This window comes from Monomorium pharaonis, chromosome 6 (assembly GCF_013373865.1).
Source record: "Monomorium pharaonis isolate MP-MQ-018 chromosome 6, ASM1337386v2, whole genome shotgun sequence".
Lineage (NCBI taxonomy): Eukaryota > Metazoa > Arthropoda > Insecta > Hymenoptera > Formicidae > Monomorium > Monomorium pharaonis.
The window spans coordinates 1086173-1103157 of record NC_050472.1 but is presented as its reverse complement, the minus strand read 5'-3'; the positions used below and the strand labels follow the sequence as shown (position 1 = coordinate 1103157).

General features: G+C 28.5%; 1 protein-coding gene and 1 long non-coding RNA gene across 8 annotated transcripts; one reads left to right on the top strand and one right to left on the bottom strand.

Moving 5' to 3' along the window:
* Positions 1-698: 698 nt before the first annotated feature.
* Positions 699-14331, bottom strand: LOC105834573 (phosphoribosylformylglycinamidine synthase). 7 transcript variants are annotated; one of them, XM_036288079.1, is made up of 13 exons: positions 12546-12685; positions 12182-12449; positions 11977-12020; positions 11458-11520; positions 11089-11363; positions 10181-10322; positions 9829-9979; positions 9081-9471; positions 8745-8857; positions 8002-8246; positions 4674-5389; positions 2063-3772; positions 959-1196 (listed from the first exon to the last, which is right to left on the bottom strand). In XM_036288079.1, exons 2-13 carry the CDS (start codon positions 12195-12197, stop codon positions 959-961), a joined length of 4104 nt encoding a protein of 1367 aa, XP_036143972.1. In that variant the 5' UTR covers positions 12198-12449; positions 12546-12685. The 7 variants fall into 7 exon arrangements, with proteins under 7 accessions (XP_036143973.1, XP_012532607.1, XP_012532606.1 ...); XM_036288080.1 differs by having other exon boundaries at positions 699-1196; positions 12182-12667; XM_028190589.2 differs by lacking the exon at positions 11977-12020 and having other exon boundaries at positions 12182-12667.
* LOC118645976 lies at positions 12952-15910 on the top strand. Its single transcript, XR_004963607.1, has 2 exons — positions 12952-13066; positions 14429-15910. It is a non-coding gene; the product is annotated as an uncharacterized LOC118645976 (long non-coding RNA).
* The last annotated feature ends 1075 nt before the right edge of the window (positions 15911-16985 follow it).

The window sequence follows — 16985 nt, the reverse complement described above, 5'->3', positions numbered from 1 at the left end:
CTCATATAATAACTTTTGTCTTATATAAAAGATTATTTGTATTTCACATATAGGCACTATGTAAATGTTCCATACGAATTTTTTAAGTAAATCTATAAAAACTTCATATTTTTACAATTTTATGTCATTTTATTCGCAATAAAACTTTGTTTCTTTTCTTTATTTTTTATTTATTTTGGCAGTTTTAATTTAATGAAAATCTAACTATTTCAATCATTTTTCCTTGATGGAATCATTTAATGTCATTAAATTTCACTGGAAATATATAAATATTGTTAGAAGTATTAGGTGTGTATCGCTGAATAAGTCGCGAGTGTAACAATAATCCTTTTCATGATTTTTTTCTATTAATTGTTTATAAGAAAAAAAAATTTTTTGCTATACTATTTTTTTAAATTTAAATCAATAATATTTATAATATTTGAAACAAGTAGTTCGATAGCATTAATATTTAATTATGATATATTTATAATACATCATTTATGATATCTCTCCATTTAGTGGAAACTCAAATCTCATTTAACTCAAGACTCGAACCACAATTAGTGGATTCCAATCTTACTTGGCAGATTCAAAATTTCTCTGTCATCTCTTTTATATCTATAAATAATTTCTTTTCTAAGTTTATTTTATCATAAAAAATATATCAATTCTACACACAGTTAACTTTAAATTAAAATCAAGATTACAGATAAAGGTTGGAATTAAAATATAAATTTATTTTTTGAATTGAAATATTGACGTACAGTATCAGCATTTAACATATCTATATTAAATTTTACATTTATTAAATCTATATTAAATTTTATATTTATTAAATCTATATTAAATTTTACATCTATATTAAATTCTTTAACTATGCATTGTTATATTTTTTATTATTTTAGTAAAAGATCAGTATTCAGATCTTTTAATAGGTTTTTTATTAAATATGTTATTGAATTTAGTAACAAACTTTCTAATTGTGTTCTTGACACCAGGTATACGCATTGTCAAAAAGTCGCTGCCATGGTGAGATTTCATAATTCCATCCTGCTGGTTTCCAAGGCCATTGCCACATTTGCGTGCATCTTTCCGGATGCGGCATCATCGCCAAATGTCGACCATTTTTAGAACAAATACCAGCAATGCCACTTATACTACCATTCGGATTCATAGGATAGCGTTCAGTTGGATTGCCATAATCATCCGTATACCTATTACAAACATATATGATATTACAAAATATTTAACTTTTATCAAAATATGTTTCATGAATTATAGCTTTATTTAAATATCAATACAAAAGCTTTGAATTTATAAAAGTAAAATTATTACGTAAAAATAAACTATATATTTTATATATAAAGTACGTAAATAATATATATAAACTATATATGTGTGTATATAATAAAATTTATTCTAGTTAATGATCAGTTTAATATATAAAAAGAATTCTTAACTCTATTGGAAGTAATTCTTGTCATTTCCAAAAATACTGATTCTAATTCTTAGATTTATGAAAGGAGCTATTAAAATAACATAATAGTTCTTGAATATTTTAATATTCCCGATATTTTCAACTAAATTTTTTTCTTTTAAATAAATTTTAAGGAATTTTATATAAAATCACTTTTTAATACAATATCTAATTTAAATTTATCTAAATAATTTTTCTGCTATGTAATTTAAGTTTTCGCAGATTTTAAGATGGCATATATTCAAAATTAAAGAAATAATGTTAAAATTAGATAAGTAAAATTAAATTTTGCAACTCAAAAGGTTACATCAATAGATAGATAGTTATTAAAAGACAAAAGCATCTTTGAAAATTTGCTATTTAAACTAAGTAACTTACTGTACTTCATGAACATATGTAATTTGTTGTGTGAACTGCATGCATCGATTATACAAGCAAAAAGTAACTTATATCATTGAGGATATAACTTTTTTTTTTAATTTTAATATGTATTTAAATTACATAAAATCACTATTTTTATTTTAAATTAAAATTTTTACTAGAGGTTTAATTGTGTAAAATTAACCTAATAAAAACTATGAATGATAAAAAATGAGAATATACCTGATTGGCAAGCAGTTATTTTCTTTGAGAGTTTTTAAAACTTGTTCGCGAAAAGTGAACCTCCCTTCTCCATGAGCCACCCATACGCCGAACACACTATCTTGCATGTCCTTTAACATGATCGATGGCGAGTTCTCGATTTTAACGGTGGTCCATCTGCATTCGAATCTCTCTGAAAGATTGTGATCCAAACAAATTCCTGGTCTGTCTTTAGTGTCCTCATCACCCACCCAGCCTAACAGACTCATCAATTGACAACCATTACAAACGCCCAAACTAAAAGTATCTTCACGAGCAACAAATCGCCGTAATTGTTCACATAAAGATGGATGAAAAAGGAAACTGGCTGCCCATCCCTTGGCGGATCCGCAAACATCGGCATAGCTGAAACCACCGGGAAAGATAATGCCTCTAAATATTTCCAATGTGATTTGGTTTTTCAGCAGATCTTGCATCGTAACATCCCAGACATCGAAACCAGCTTCCAATAGAGAAGCCGCCATCTCTCTATCTCCATTAATACCCTCTTCTCGTATGACCGCTACTCTGATACACGCTGATGGATTCTTTAATATCGGTCGATATCTAACAGGATCGAAATTCAAACGATAGGCTGGAACAGTTCGTTCTCTTAGTCCGGAAAATTCTTCCAAGGCACAAGTAATGTTTGTTTGATGCCGTTCTAGCTGATAACTAGTTTCTTCCCAAATGCTCATCGAATCGATTACTGTAGTGCTCAGTACAATCTCATTTCGAACTTTAACGACGACCTTAGAGTTCATTCCAATGTCAATGGACTTTCCGATTAAATATACTGGAATTTCATAACTTCGGAACATTTGTATTGCCTCATCTTGATCTTTCTCGTTGACCTCCAATATCCAGCCTACTTCTTCGGCAAATAAAAGGTCAATGGCAGGTGCGGATTTATGAGTTATATTAACGTTTATCCCTGAGATTCCAGCAAAACACATTTCTAAAAGGCATGTGATCAGTCCGCCATCGCTGATATCATGACCGGCAAGGACTTTCCCATCGACGATTAGTCGCTGGGTAGCATTAAAGGCATTTTTGAGAGCCTGCACGTCTTCGACATCCGGCGCATCATTGCCCAATTGACTGTATACTTGAGACAGGGCAGTTCCACCGAGTCGGTTCTTGCCATAAGACAAATCGACAAAGAGCAGACAACCTTGCCGTCCCATGGCAGGAGCTTTGAGATCGGGGGTGATTACCTGGCGAACATCGGGACATGGCGCGTAGCAAGATATGACGAGAGTGCCCGGCGCCTTGACAATATCTTCATTGATACGCGCGGCCATACTGAGCGAGTCCTTACCACCGTCGATCGCGATTCCAAGTTCCTTCATCAGTGAACACATTGCTGAGCAGGCCTTGTAAAGTGCCGCACCCTCACCCGGAAGCTTCGCTGGCCACATCCAATTGCCACTACACTTGACATCTCGCAATGCAGAAATTCGCGCAAACACCAGATTGCTGAGAGCCTCGGCTACTGTCATTCGAGCGCCTACCACTTCGTTCACTAATCCTTTAATCGGCTGCTCGCCAATGGAAGTCGCGATGCCCTTCGTAGAGAAATACGAAATGGCTGTCACAGCAACGTCTGCTAGAGGAGTATGCAGTGGACCAACGCATTGCTGCTGAGCCACCAAACCGGTCACACAACGATCTACCTTGTTCGTTAGGTACCTAACAAAAATACGATATCAAATTTTCACACACTTTTCAGTATTATTATGTTCTTGCAAAGAAAGTCCTGAAAGTCTAGATTATAAAACACCCAATCGTTCCTTATCAGTAGCGCCACGTCGTAAAGAATTTTGTTCTGGCAAGAATTAAAGATCAGAAAATATAAATAACCAATGAACATAAAATTTCGGCAAGAACCATACAAATTCAAAATTTTTTTCTTTCTTTCTTTTAAATGATTTATCAAAATACTCATAAAAAATCTACAGATCTTTGTTTTTACATTTATTATACGTTCTGAGAAAAATTATCATATTTGAATTTGTATATGAATCATATTTGTATATGAAGATGACAAGTTTTCTATTTCTTAAAAATTTAATCTTTAGATGTGCTTATTCTTTCTAGGAATCATTCAATTATAAATTTAATAAGAAATTTTTAAAATTTTTATTTGTATCAAAATATATGAATAATCGAAGCACAACATAAATATTAATTGCTACAAATAATTCAGAATAATAAAACAACAAATACTATACTATTACAATTGAATCTCTTTATTAATACTGTTATATTAATACTTATTATTGACATCTTTAAAAGATAAAGTACACATTACTAAAAAATATTGTACACATTCTAACTTGTCAACTATGAAAATTATATTGTACACATTCTAACTTGTCAACTATGAAAATTATATTGTACACATTCTAACTTGTCAACTATGAAAATGATACTTTCATTCTGTGCATGTGATCTTAGATTCCAAGAAAGAGTTTAATAATAGAAAGATTTAATCTTGACAAATTAAGAATTAAAAAATTCGACTAAATAAAGTATATTGGTAAAAAACATAATGCAATAAAAGTATATAATAATAAAATAAAATATATACCGCTTGCTAGCTACCGATGGAAGTCGTAAAACTCTGTTCAATGCGCTAAGTACGGTTAATCCATTAGGCAATTTCATTATAGATCTCTGCAACGGCATATCACATAAATTGAAAACCTTGCCAGGCATTTTTCCAAGAATTATCTCTAGCTCTAAATTCACCGGATGCTTACTGCCATCTAAATTTTTATTTTCATCATTAAGATATTTTGAAATATCGCAATTCTCTTCTTCAGAAACAATAATTTTCCCATTTCCTGTGACAGTGCCAACAAAATTAATTGGACATTTTTCACGAACAGCAATTTCCTTCAGCAAATCACTGTCCTCTGGCTTGCATAAAATAGCATTGCTCTCCTGATACTCCGCACCCCAGAGCTCCAATGTGCTGATACTAGGATCACCGAGGTCAAACTTTCTCGTGAAAATGACGGCACCGGCAGGTTCCACTAATTCCTTTAGGACATTTCCGTTGCCACCAGCACCTTGATCATGGATGCTAAGGATCGGATTACTATCACCCATTTCTGCACACGCTCGCACAACGCGATTCAATTTTTGTTCCATCTCGGGATCGCCGCGTTGTACAGCACCGAAATCCAATTCCATGCTATTATCACCTTGCACTTCCATGGAACTTGCGGATCCACCGCCTACACCAATTCGATAAACTGGTCCACCGATTTTGACTACCTCCATACCTTGCTTCGCTGAAATCTAAGGCAAAAGTATATAGCAGTTATAATTTGTAACAGTAATTTAATAATTACTAATAAACACTACAAATTACTAATAGTATATAACAATCAAAACTAATAAAAAGTAACTGTGGGATTTCAATCGGGATTCAATAACTATAATATACACATACAGCGCATGAATGTTGTTGAAATATTGTGAAGATATCATAGTAATATCAAAATATCCGTCAAAATAAATCACAATAATATAATGACGTGTAACAATTATTTTATCGGAATTAAATAATTTGAATATTTTTATATTTACAATTACAAATAGTGATCACATACAATTAATAAAATTTAAATAACAAGTATAATTTATTTGACACAAATGGGCTAAAGAAAATTTACACAATTTTTTTATATATTACAATTGAATAAGTGAATGCAAATAAGACCGCAAAAGACTTGTAACGCTTTGTAACAACACACACATACACACAATCTATAAAATTAATTATTACAATTAATAATATATCTCATCTTGGGGAGTGTATTTTTATAGAGCAGGACTTAACGTGAGAAGAGAGAAGTGTGCAGAGACATAGCTAGGTAAAAAAGGAGAAAGAAAAAGGTAGGATAGTCAAGATAGGTACAGGCAGGGTAAAAATAAATGGAATTTGGAAAAAGTAGGAGGAAATAGTTATAGCTAAAGGTAAAAAGAAGCCAGATGAAAAAGTAAGAGAAGGAAGAAAAAATGGAAGTGTAGGGATAGACAAGGAAGATGTTAGAACAAAGGGAAGTAAGGAGGAAAAATTGACAAAAGGAGGAATTTTAGGAGAAAGGGAAAACTAAATAATCGTCAAGAAGGAAATAAAAGAGAAAAGTAATATGATACGGACGGATAGGAAAATTTTATTTTGGAACGTAGCGGGTATAGAGAGACAAGATAGAGAATTTTGGGAATATATTAAAGGTTACGATTTTGTAGGTTTAATAGAAACATGGGTGGAGAAAGAGTTGGAATAATTTAAAAGGTTTGCTTCCAATTCACGCATATGGGATTACTATGCAAAAAGGAGTAATAAGAGATGTAGAGCAAAAGGAGTTTTCATAATAAAAAAAAAGAAGGGATGAGGGGCTAATGATAGGAAATTGATAGAGATGAGCGGAGAGGGATGGATAGTAACTAGAATAGAAAAAGCATTTAAAAGAAAAGGCTTATTGATAATAACGATATATAATTAAGATAGAAAAGTATTAAAAAGATCAATTTTAGAAATAGTAGAAAAAAACAGGAACAAAGCGATTTTAATGGGAAGCGATTTTAATATAATATAAGAATAGGTGAGATAGGTTTAGAGGAGAAGGCGATAGGAGACGGTAGGAAAAGTAAGGATAAGATAATAGATAATAATGGGAAGGACCTTGTTGAGTTAATTAATGACATAGGAGGATATATTTTGAACGGAACAACAGAAGGAGAATATACATGCTAGGTGGATTTTTAACTTAGATTTTTGCACGCCGAGATACTTAATGCCAAGAGAATTAGGTTTAGAAAAATGAAGAATAAAATGGGGTATCAGAGCAAGGGATTTCGAAGATAAAATTAAAGCTACGAACAACAATAGGGTTAAGTTATGTTGGAACGAAAAAGCAATGGAAGGATGGAAGGACCAATATGGGAAAAAAAGGGAAAGTTACTATAATAGAAACGGTTGAAGTTCATGGACGATAGAGATGTTAGGAAGTGAGGAGGCCAAGAAAATTGTAAACGAACTGAAATTTAGGAATAGGGATGTACAAAGGCAAGAGGAGGAAGAGAATAAAAATGCAAGATATAACACGAAATACAAGGAAAGTATGGATAGAATAGGTCGAAAACCAAGATATTTAAGTAGGAAAAATGTAACAAATAGAAGCGATAGTGTAGGTTTAATAGCGCTAGTTAGATTAAGATGCAGAAACATGGAAAAGAATAATAAATATTGGTTGGAAGAAGAGAAAAGGTTATGCGTATTCTGTGGAAAAGGAAAAGATAAGTTAGAACATTTTATAGAGGATTGCGAGATAGCGAAATGGTTTAAACGATTAGACAAGAATAGGATGGAAAGATTAGAAAGACTAGAAAACGACGAGCTAGACAAAATAAAAGATAAGGCTTTAAAAAGGTTTTAGAAAGAAAAGAAAAGAATATAAAAGGAGAAAGGAAGTAGATATAGTGTAACAGAATTAGGAAAAGGGAAGTTTAATAGACAGTGTCTAGGAAAATAATGACCTGAATAGGATAGAAAGATAGTGTAATAGGTATAGAACTTAGACTTTATGTGATAAGAAAGAAGATTATTATAATGTAAGAAAGAAAGAACCGTGATAGTAAGATTACTACATGTTTTGTAAAACCAGTTAGTAGTGAGTATTTAGTATAAGAATTTAGATTTTTATATATATTATTTCAATTGCGGTTAGTGATAGGGTGCATATGTGATAGTAGAATAGGTATAGAATAAGGCAAACGAGATATAGAGAATAGAATTATGGATGGATGAAGGGATGAATGGGTAGTTTCTTATGTAAACCAAATCTCCCCTTCTGATTTGTATTACTGAAGTGAATAAAGAATTATTATTTAATATATCTCACTTTCTTAGCCAAATTTGCATCCATGGTTCCTAATCCTCCACTAAACATTATGGGTTTGATCCATTCTCGTCTAACTCCTTCATAATCCGTCGCTCCATAAGAACGTGCGAAACCGGATATTACAGGTTCTCCAAATTTGTTCCCATAATCAGAAGCACCATTACTTGCTTCAATAATTATTTCTAATGGCAAAGCCATATTACTGGGATAAACTTTATTCTTTTCTTCCCATGGCAAATCATAGTCTGTGAAAAAAGTAGAATTAGTGTACTGGAAATAATGACAAAATTTAGGTAATTTATAGATTTCAATGGGATGGATATAACTTTTGACTTATGTAACTGCTTTGTCTCGTTGGTATCATGCACCTGCACAGCATGTAATGTTATAAATTATAATAAAATATGTCTGTAATATTTGTCTTATATTATAGTGTGATGTATGAATTTTAAATATTCTACATTCATTTATTTTGTGACAGACTAATTTCAGCGAAAAATGCCAAAACAGATCAATTTCATTTTTAAGGGGAATGAAATGCAATAATTATATTTCTTTTCTTAAAATAAGATGATTCTTATTTTCTCTTCCCTAAAATCTTCCTATAAAATTAATTTATTATTTCATGCATGTACCAATATAAAACAATTCCTGTATTAAAATTTAAATTTAATAGATAAAAATGCTTATTTATTAAGTCTAAAAAACTGTATACTTTATAGATAAAAAAATATATAATATACCTGGAATACAAAGATTGCCAACACTGTAACCTGCAGTGCCTGCTATGTAATATCCAGCTCTACCGATTCCTTGAATGTCCCTTAGTCGTCCTCCAGTACCCGTTGTGGCACCACTAAGCAATATTATTTTATGCTTAAGTAAAAACATATACAAGAATAAGAAAGAGTGAGAAACCAGATTTCTATACTATTCTATCGTTAATTTGCGACTTTAACTCATACAATTATATATTAAAGTAAAAATAACAAACAAATTTTAATTTTCGAATTATAATTATAGAAATATAAAAATTAACTTAGTTTTTTATTTTACTATACATTTTATCTAAAATTTACCTGAAAGGTGCCACACCAGTTGGAAAGTTATGTGTCTCTGCTGTAAAAATAAGATGCTGGTTGATGTACTCGAGATGAAAATTACTACACTTATGAGTTTTCGTGGGGCGTAAGACAGGAATCTTAAATCCTTCTATAGCGCTGCTATTGTCACTGAATTTAATCACGTTGTTTGGATTTGAATAATTTTGAGTATCAATAATCATGTCAATTAAAGATTGTTTTTCCTCTTTGCCATTCAAAATAATACGTCCTTTAAAGAACCAATGTCGACTATGTTCACTGTTAGATTGAGCAAGATCAAAACATTCTACACTAGTTGGATTTCGTTTTAATTTTTGCAAAAATAATTCTGTATAAAAATCTAAATCCCAATCATCAAACGCCAAGCCTGCAAAATAAAATCATAAAATTAAAAAATGTAGCCATATCATACATTATACAATGTAGAAAATATAAAAAATGAAAAAAAAGAAACTAGTCCAATTATTAAAAATAATAAAAGCTTGCATAAATTCATTAAGAAATGACTTTCGTAAGATGTCTATATTATATTTATATATTCATTGTATTTAAAAAAATTAAATTCGTTAAATTTTTGCAGTTTTTAACTTTTACTACAATGATGATAATAATATACTTCTTACATTTTTATTTAAACAATATATTTTAATTTATGCTATTTATTTATTACCATTTAGATTAAGTTTTATTGAAAGATGTCAATTTTCAAAATCTTGCTACTCACCCAATTTGTGATTAACTTCTTCCAGAGCTCTTCTACCTTTTTTCATTACATCAACTTCAAACCATTTCTCTGGTCTAAAGCCATGATCAAATGTTTCAATAGGTTTTATATATCTACACTCTGTCATTTTATCTCCTAACACATCTACAATCTAAAATATCTGTATATTTTTTAAAATGCAAAGTACAAAAAATTTAATATAATAAACTTAATAATAATAATAATAATATTGATGGGAGAAAGGAAAAAGAAGTTTTAAGAATTGAAAGAAGGGAAAGAAACAAAAAAATTTAATTTTCTAGAAAAGTTAACACATAAAATGTTCAAATAATAAAATAAAGAACATACATACAGAGTTCTCTACTTCTTTGTTAAGCCATCCTTTATGTTTGATGCTATATCTAATCGCCACTTCTACTCTTGTTACTTTATTTAATTTCACCGTTTTACAGATGGAAACTACATTGGTGGAAAATGCAGTGGAGAAATTTAATCTATAGTAACAACAAAATATCGTTTATATGCTCTATTTCAATAAAAAAACATATAATCTACATATATATTTATGAGGCCTATATACTTAACCTACATAAACATGAAATGAGTTTTCGGAATAATTCAGTCAAATTCAGTACATGTAGATGTAAATAAAAAAAAAAGATAATAGCCAATGTTACAATCTCCAATTAAGATTTATAAAAGTAAAAATTAATTTATTCTTAAATAAATGAATAAAAAATAAGTAATATAAATGTTTTAATTTTACTAAGCAATCATTTTAAGAATAAAACATTGGGACAGTCGTAAAATCAATGAAAGTAATTAAAATTACGTATATATTTCTATTTAACGAAGATAATTACAACATTAGAAATTTTATTTGGAATTTTGTCATATAATTTTATAAATGTGTACCTATTGTACAATATTATTACTTTTATATTAAATTGATAATTGTATAATTTTGATTGTGCAAAGCTCTCAAGCAAATCCACCAGCCCTTCACACAAAACATAAAAACAATGCCCCAAAAAACACAAAGTCATAATAATATCATAAGAATGTCATCATAACTTTATTTATTACTTATGAATAAGAGATATCCTTATGACATCATCATAAATATCATCCAGTAGTAAATAATATCCTTCTCTGATGTTATTATAACTTGTGTATTCTACTTGAATATATATCTATGAAAGGGGTATTGAAAACAAAATTATAATACTAAGATAAAGTAATAAAAATGTAAAGTTTTACCTAGGTCCAATTTCAATAACTGTAATGTGTCCTTGAGTATCATTAAACATACTATCGCATCGCAATTCTCCTTTGAAGAGAGGTGACAAGATCCATTTTAATACTCGAACTTCATCTTCGTGAAGTGATTCGAGTGTTTCCACATAATAACATAACTCGGTTTTAAGATCGATCACTGAGGCTTCGATTTGCGACACCTTATACAATTTATTCTTCAGCTGGCCTATCTTTAGACCGGGAGTCTTGTAAAATTTTAAAATAACCATTCTCGATATCTGTAAAGAAAAGACGAGATGTTGAACGAAGCACACAGTAGAACTATTTGAGAATACGGACATATCAAAATATGGTAGCTTTAATCATATTTACGTCTTCGATGATAAGCCGAGCTGATATCGCAGACCACTTCAAAGCAAAGTTTTTTATTCCAATCTTGTGTATATCAATTAGAAAAGTTTGACGTAATAATGATTATGTTAAACTGACGTAATAAAAATCACATGAAATGATGAAAGTAATTAAGATAACAAAACTTGCTTAATTTAATTTAACATTCTTAAATATCATTTTCAATATTTTTTTGAAATTGGTTCCATAGTTTTAATATTTTGAAAATGCATTTATAATGAAAAGAAAGTAAAAAAAATTTAATTTTAGAGATAGTTTAGCGGTTTTGTTCAGATATTAGATGTTTTTAAATTTTTTAAATTACTTCTGAAATAATACTTTTTAAAATAAAATTATAACATTTAATTAAAAAAATAGAGTAACGTAAAATAATTTATCATATTGTTCATATTCAGCATTATTTAATAATTACATTGAGATATAATTGTATTTTCTTAAAGTTTGAAATTTTCAAGTAATTTTGTAATTAAATATATATACCTTTGTAAAATATCTCTTCGTGCAATTAAATTTCCAAATAAATTCTTGTTAAAAAAATATTTTATGTATGCATTAATAATGTTACATATATAAAATTTATGAATTTTAAAATTTATATATATTTAGAATACTAAAAATCTAAAACTAGAGGATTTAATACTTCAAAAAACTCTAAAAATATAAGAAATGTTGAAATATGCTATACCATGGAGAAAGGTCATTGAGTGATATCATTTGTTTGTCACTTTGTAATGTTCGGAAAGCAAATCATCTTATGCTATATCAGTATCGTTATTGCCTCATCGGTGTTGAAAGCGTAACATATAAGACCATAATAAGATTTTCTCATAAAGTAAAATTTAATTAGTTTATAATTGACTTTGCACGAAATTATTTTATATATTTATTAATTAATATATTTTGTTAATCATACATGAATATTGTATAAATCCTTTCTTCTAAAATTCGAACTTCTATAAGAAATTGTCGGTTTTTAGAAAATATCTCTTCCGTAATTGTGCGCAGGGTTTTAATTTGTCGATGTTCAGAAAAAATCTAACATCGCTTACATTTGGCGCATTATTTTTTGTCTGTATATCGCTTGATAGTCGCTATGTATATTGATACACTATAATTTTTACATTATTTTCCTCTAAAACAATTGTTTTACACTATTTTCCTTTTAAAACAATTTTTCTCTCATTTGTACTTAACTAATAAATTTAATATTAAATTTGATTAAAGTACATATATAAAACTGAAAAAAGAGGTTTATTTTTATTCCTGCATTGTTGCATTGGTGCAATAAGTAAAAAGACACAAACCTAGTTTACACCGAGCACTTGGTACGCGTATCAAGTAGTGAATTTAAGCTGATCAGCCAATGATTAAACACATTCACTAGTTATTTACTATTTTATACGCGTACCAAGTGCTCGGCCAATTGTGGCTAGGTCAATTGTGCGTTGCTTCAAGACATAAGGCTTAAACCATAAGGCCAGATCTACAATAGGTGTAGCAAGCCTTATGCCCTAAGAAATTGACCAATTATAATCGAATATGAGAAGAATAATCGAAATGTCTTAAGATTGTAAGTCAGCCATTCTGCTAAGACCCTTGGAATAAGACAAATATATTTTTTCTCATTCTAACTTATTGCACTAGTGCAGCAGTGCAGAAATAAAAAACAAATCTCAGAATTGATTAGAATAACCTGAAAAGATAAATTCGGTTGCCTTGTAACGATGCATTGTAGCCTAACCTAAACCTGAACCCATATCTATTGAATTATGACTTGCACGGAGTTGATCGAAAGAAAAATTGACAAAAAATATTAATGGAAAGACTATTGTTATTTTTTTTATCGAGAAACGTCCGTTAACGACATTAATGCCCAACAGCAATCATATCTCCCCCCTTTCCGCTTTGTTTTACATTGTTTTACATGATCCTCTGAGACAAAAGATGCGTTCAAAAATGTTGTCGAAGTAAGCCCTAGTCTTGCCTAATCTACAATAGGTGTAATAAGGCTTAAGCCGTAAGGAATTAATTATATTTTATTATTCTCACATTCAATTATGATTGGTCAATTTCTTATAGCTTAAGGCTTACTACACCTATATGTAGATCTGGTCTAAAACTAAAAAATAAAATTATAAATTATTAAAGTAATAATTATATAAGAATATATGTAATTTTAATAAAATTTAAATTTTATATTTTGTACAATATCTCTATTATAATACTTAAGTCACAATTGGTTATAATCTTCGGTACAGATTTCCTAACCAAACAAAAGGTTAAATACGTATTTAGTATTTAACTGAAATCGATATTTATTGTTGAACGATAATTTTAATTCTTAAATCTTTATTTTTTACCTTAATAATTACCTTTTTTACATCAAAACTTGTATAGAGAAACTTAAATTTTTTTATTTTGTATTGAATCATTGAAAATACTTACTGTATCGATTGAACTTTTGATGGAGATTCGTGCGATGAAGTCCAAAATTCTGCGTTTGTGAAAAAAATACCCTTTTGATATACGACGTTATTACTTTGCGTATTTACGTTTGATAAACTTTCAAGACAAAATACTACGCATGTATTCAATTTAAAATGTGAACGGGAATGAAAGAAGATACCATGTGTTTATAATCTTATCAGATCACGTGACAAGAATTAATTAGACTAGAGACTAGATTCATGCAGACATTATTGTATGGAATTAAGAAAAATCCCATATATAACGCAAAATATTTAAATAACATTGTTGAACGAGAAACGTTGCAACATTGAATTTTAAGATATATTTTTCCAAAGTTAATCTATATTAATTAATGAACAAATTGTCTTTTGAAAATTGTGAAAAAAAATTATATGTTTATTAAATTTTATTAAAACAAATTTTTAAGCATTTATAAAATTTTAAAAAATATTTAATTTTTCAGGTAGTAAGCTGTCACCTTGATATATCAATAGTTAGTCATTTTAGATATTAACATCATATTACTTAGATAACAGTAATAATGCAATATAGATTTCATATATATATATATATATATAAAACTATAATTATATTTTGATATCTTTACATAGTAATAAAAATTTTCGAATATCTTGAACTTAAAAAATCTGCAGTAATAAATTTAATTAATTAATCCATGAAATAAAAAATCCAGTGTGAAGTACAAAGAATGAATATGAATGTTTATGAATAGTGTTTTTATATGTATTTATAAATATAAAATTGTTATAACATATAAAGTTATACATTATATAAGAGTTAAAAGCATTTCTCTAGATTTGTTCGTTTGCTTTTTCTTTTTCGTAGCTTTTCAAAGAGAAAAGCAAATCCTACATGTAAAAAAAAGTTAAAAAGAAGAGTACAAAGAATTACACAATAACTGCTTTAATACAATAATAATATAATAATAAAATAATATCAACTATATAATGTAATTAAATATTCTATACATATACAATCGTCGCAGTCGCAATGTTTTTATGTACCACATTATGAGTGTTCTACACTAGCAAAGATTTTATGTAAGTAGACGAGTCCTTTGTATATAATCTAATTAACATGACGGAAAATAAAGAAAGAAAATAAGGGAGAATATTTTTTTATCGTCATATGCTAATTAATTAAAATTTCAACTAATAGAAATTTGTTTATTTTATTGTCTTTGATAGCTTTAGTATTTTAGCATGTATATACTATTGCAAAATTTAATCATGTTTTCCTATTAATCATTTTATAATGGATATCAAGAGTAAAGAAATTATTAATAAATGCAATTTAAATTTACACAAATAGCTATTTCTTAATAAAATTATTAGAATTTGATATGGATTGATATTGAAGCAGATACAATCTCAGAAGACTTTGTTATCAGTTAAAAAATCATACAATTATGTGAAAAATAACAAGCTATTAATATTATTTATTGAATTAGTGCAAAAATAGATTTACAATATCATTAAATAAATAGGAAAATAAATTAAGCAATAAAACTTGGTATTTGTCTTTATAAATACCATTTGTTTGAATGATTTACACATTATAAGCAAAATAATCACATCCTTTCTCTTAAAAAATTCCAAATTTCTAATTTTATTTAAAATAAAGCTTAACAAAAAAATAAATGCGTGTTATATGTAAAAAAATGTGTATTAATCTGATAACATAAACGTGTAGTTATTTGTTTCATATGCGTACAAAATGTCAAAGTTTTCAGTCATAAATTTACGTATCGTACTTTATAAATACATTTTATAAATTTCGTTAATGGATATAAAATGTTATTGTTTATATGTATTTCTTATAAGTTAATTGTTATCGCAAACTTTTGAAATGTATCTATTATTCATAATTGTTATCTAAATGAATACATGTAATATTAAAATAAAATTAATTTCTGAAATTTTAATACAGCATTAAATTCATTCATATAAAGCATGTCGAAATAATATGTATACAAGTAACTTATTGCATAATTTAATTAAATTACTGAAAATTAAAATACTAATGTAAATTTAATTCGTTTCCGAGTGCGCGCTTTTGGTAAACTTTTTATTTTTATTTTTACTTTTCAAACTCTTACATTTTTGTATTTTAATTATTTAGATTTCACAATTCTTTACATTTTAAATCCACAAGTATTTTTTAATTGTGAGGCTTGTGTACGTGTGTGTGTGTGTGTGTGTGCGCGCGCGCGCGTGTGTGTGCGCGTGTGTGTGCACGCGCGCGCGCGTGTGTGTGTACATCCAGTTATTATATAAAATTCTGAAGAAAACTGGCTTAAAAAAAATCTTCATTTAAAAACAATTTTTACAATCTTAGAAATCAAATTAAAAGAAAAAAACCATGCAAACATGTATCTGTTTTAAGATATCCTGTATAAACCCACTAGTATTGCACGCACGCATGCACACATTTGTTGTATATGTTACATATGGTTATGCGTACAAAATTTATTTTAAGTACATCTTCTATTTCATATAAAAAATCATATTTTCAGTCAAGAACTAGCATTCCTACACTCTAAGATTTTTGCATTCTTGGATTGTGTAATTAATAAATTCTAGACAAAGTAGAATTCGTAGAATTTGAAATTTATAGAATCTTAGAATAATTTGCAAATATTTATGCTTAGATTAACGAAGTCCTCGAATTTCGGAAGCCATAAATTATGCGATATCATAGATCCATAGATCTTTTTCATGAATATTATATGTAACAATCCTAATTGTAAAATTATTCTAACATTTTTTTACAAATGTTTTAAATATATATATATATATATATATGTATATAAAAGATGTGGAAACACCATTGCTGTTTATAAACAATAGCTATTAAAAATGCACGATGTTATAAAGATATAAAACAGAATTTTTTTATTAACTTTTTTGCACTTTTCTCTTGGAAATTTCGCAAAAAAATTTTTCTAATAAATAAGATAAATAATTCAAATTAATTTTTCTTCAATTATTTCTAAAATA